Source organism: Myotis davidii, unplaced genomic scaffold, assembly GCF_000327345.1.
Source record: "Myotis davidii unplaced genomic scaffold, ASM32734v1 scaffold811, whole genome shotgun sequence".
NCBI lineage: Eukaryota > Metazoa > Chordata > Mammalia > Chiroptera > Vespertilionidae > Myotis > Myotis davidii.
The window spans coordinates 144,440-147,917 of record NW_006283149.1 but is presented as its reverse complement, the minus strand read 5'-3'; the positions used below and the strand labels follow the sequence as shown (position 1 = coordinate 147,917).

At 63.7% G+C, this 3,478-nt stretch overlaps 1 protein-coding gene across 1 annotated transcript in view; it reads left to right on the top strand.

Annotated features, from left to right (window-relative positions):
- The window catches only part of HERC2 (HECT and RLD domain containing E3 ubiquitin protein ligase 2), a 78,990-nt gene that overhangs the window by 63,993 nt on the left and 11,519 nt on the right, over window positions 1-3,478 (top strand). The window contains 4 exon segments of the mRNA XM_015562992.1: window positions 546-737; window positions 1,859-2,012; window positions 2,517-2,624; window positions 3,366-3,478. The exon segment at window positions 3,366-3,478 is cut by the window's right edge and continues 10 nt beyond it. Of these exon segments, the coding sequence (XP_015418478.1) occupies window positions 546-737; window positions 1,859-2,012; window positions 2,517-2,624; window positions 3,366-3,478 (567 nt within the window).

The following is a 3,478-nucleotide window of genomic DNA, read 5'->3' as shown; positions in this document are numbered from 1 at the left end:
GTTGATTGGCAGCCTTACCTGGGACCTGAATCCTTATCACTTGCTCAGGAGTGTCTGCCAGGTGTCCCCCCTGCGGGCAGTGACTGTGTGTCAGGTCACAAGCGTCACGGGAGAGAAGTACCTGGAGGCCCTGCAGACACCTGGCTCCGTGCTCTGTCCCCCCCGGTGCCTCATGCCCCCTGGTGCTTCTGGCTCAGTGCATTAGGACTGGTAGTGGTTGCATGGCAGGTGTTCATTCGTCTTGCTGTGAGTCCTAAGTTACGGCAAACTAAGCGTTGTTAGCGTTAAGCCGTCACGTGAGCCACACGCAGGGATATGCAGGCAGCGATTCCCACCCCACCACCAGGTCGGTCCCGTCACAGCTGTGAGGCCGGAGATGGTGGGTTTCAAGCTCGGGTCCTGGTGGGGGACCCCAAGGCTGCCGCTTGTCCCCAGGACCTTCTGGTCCTGTCGCCTCCTGAAGGCCCCCCTTTATCTCTGGGAGCTTGTGCGTGAGCTGGTGGTGTTCTAACATGTCGCTCCTCCCTTCCTGTTGGGCCTTGTAGGATGTTGAGAGCCAGAATAAGGCCTCGGGCCCAGAACCTCAGGCCTTGGACGAGTTCACCAGCCTGCTGGTCGCCGACGACACCCGGGTGCTGGTGGACCTGCTCAAGCTGTCCGTGTGCGGCCGGGCAGGGGACCGGGGCCGCGAGGTGCTTTCAGCCGTGCTGTCGGGCATGGGCACCGCCTACCCCCAGGTGAGCACGGCGGGAGGGGGCCTTCGCTCCGTGGGGCTGCTGTGACGTCACGTCTTGTCCGTGATGGCCTCCCTGCAGGAGACGGCAGGGTGGAAGGGCTCCGTGTAAGCCAGCCCCGCGCTGTCCCGTGGGCCGCCGTGTCCCGGAGCCTTGGCGTGCCCGGGTCCGCGTTCAGCAGTCCCTCATCTCGACGGCGTCGGCTCTGCCAGGGCTCCTTTCCGGCTCCTGGACTTTGTTCTGTGCTGAGAACCATGGCACCGTTTAAAGAAACCGATTTTTTCTAGTAATTTCTTTCTTCATTGACTAGAGGCCCGAGGCACGAAATTCGTGCAAGAGCAGGCCTCCCTTCCCCGGCTGCCGACACCGCTTCCCCCTGGCACCGGGACCTGGGCTTCCCTCGCAGCCCGGCTTCGTCCAGAAGGTTGTCCGGTCTGATTCACATATTATGCTCTTATTTTTGTAGATCACATTTGTCTTTTTGAGCCATCTGGGATTTATCTTGATATAAGGGGTATGTTGGGATCCAGCTTTATTTTCCCCGAATGACAAACATGTGGCCACGATATCAGGAATTTGGGGCGACTTTTTTTATCCATGATTCCTGTGTGTTGGGCTCATCAACAAGCTCTTCTGCTCCATGAATCTAATCCTTATGATCTAACCACGGTGCCTGGTTGTTGGGCTGTGACACGGGCCTTGGTGTTGGGCAGCCTGGGTCCACCAGGACTTTCCGCCGTGGAAGCGTTTTCTTTAACTTGGTTTAAGTTCGAACAGCCACACAGCTGCTCCTCCCCTGGCGCCTCTGTTCCGAGGCCCCCCCCCCCCCCGGCTCTCCCCCGGGCAGCGCTCGTCCTGGGGAGCAGGCGCGGCTGCCATCACAGGCTCTGTTCCCCCGGCACCCGCGGGGGTCCATGTCGGCTCCTCCTCCCTGGTCGCCTTCACCCTTTGCAGCCGCTCCTCGCGAGCCTGTGCCGTCCTGATTTTGTAGGTGAGGAGACCCAGCCCCGATCTGAACCAGAGTCCCCCTGTTCTCCCTGCGGCCGCCCCATCCCTGCGGCCACCCCGTCCCTACGGCAGGACCTGGCGCGGGCAGCCTCCCGACCTGGCCCCTCTCCCTGCAGGTGGCAGACATGCTGCTGGAGCTCTGCGTCACCGAGCTGGAGGACGTGGCCTCCGACTCGCAGAGCGGCCGCCTGTCCTCGCAGCCCGTGGTGGTGGAGAGCAGCCACCCCTACACGGACGACACCTCCTCCAGTGGCACCGTGAAGATCCCAGGTGCGGGGTGGGGCTCACGGGCCGCACCTCTGGGCTCCATCCTGGGAGCGGCCATCGCCGGCTGAGAGGACAGAATTGGTTTAATCCTCACCTGAGGATATTTTAAAATTGACTTGAGAGAGAGGAAGGGGGAGAGAAACATCGAGGGAAGAGAGAAATGTGGACCGGTTGCCTCCCGTGTGCTCCCCTCCCGGGACTCGAACCCGCAGCCTAGGCCTGTGCCCTGACCAGAACTAACCCGCCACCATTTAATGGAGGGGACGACGCTCCAACCAGCCGAGCCGCTGGCCAGGGCTCTGGAACAGAATTTTAAAACTGCATGAGACTCCTCGCTTTCCTAAAACCTTTTCCTTTTCGGGATAGAACGTGGCGCAGGGAGCCGTGCAGCATAGGGCCCTGCGTAGTGTCTGTCAGGTGGGCGCCTTGGGCACAGAGCGCAGGTGTGTGTGGCTTTGGTCTCGCCGAGGTGCCCGCTGGGGTCTCACTGCTCTGCTCACCTGCCAGGTGCGGAAGGCCTCCGGGTGGAGTTTGACCGGCAGTGCTCCACGGAGCGGCGCCACGACCCGCTCACCGTCATGGACGGCGTCAACAGGATCGTCTCCGTGCGCTCAGGTGTGGACGTGGGGGGCGTTGCCCGCCTTCTGGAACGACGTAGCCTCGCCACGTGTGCCAGGCCCGGGGGTGCCAGGCCCAGGGAGGGGAAGGCTGGCGTGCCCACAGCGTCTCCCAGGGGCAGTGTCTGTGCGCATCTTCTCAGTCTCCATCCTCCGTCTGGGGCAGGACTGGCAGCCCTTCCCTGACCGCCCCCCGCCCCCCGGCCCAGCAGGGCCTCCTCACCAGACCCTCCTTACACGCCCTGTGATCGCTCGGGCGGAGCGTGCAGTCCGGAGGAGCTCGGGCTTTCCCCGACGGCCTCACAAACGCGACGTAGCTTTCAGCCAGGTGGCCGCTGGGCCGGTCCCCGCTCCCACGGGCCCTCCCTGGCGCTGCAGAGCCCGCCAGGCAGGGACCCGGCTGTGACTGACGCGGCCTGGCCCTGGGCTCCCGCGGACGGCTCCCCTCCCCGAGGGCGGCCCTTCTGTGCTGAGCCGGCCCCTGTCCCGAGGCTGGCTGCGGCCCTGCAGGCCTCACACGGCGTGGCAGTTGTGCGCGCATTTCCGTCAGGGCCAGGCTGCTGCCTCAGTTTCCCCAGCGCTCAGCGCAGTGTGTGTTGAAGGCGAGGCTCCCCTGGAGGCGTGTGAACACCAGTTTGGGGAGCCTGGGCTGGAGCCCCACGTGCTGCAGACGCTGCATGAGTGACTCTGAAGAGGTTCGTGTTGGGGCGGGAGTGAGCCCCCCGTGTGCCTCCTCCAGGCCGGGAGTGGTGCGACTGGTCCAGCGAGCTGCGCATCCCTGGGGACGAGCTGAAGTGGAAGTTCATCAGCGACGGGTCCGTGAACGGCTGGGGCTGGCGCTTCACCGTCTAC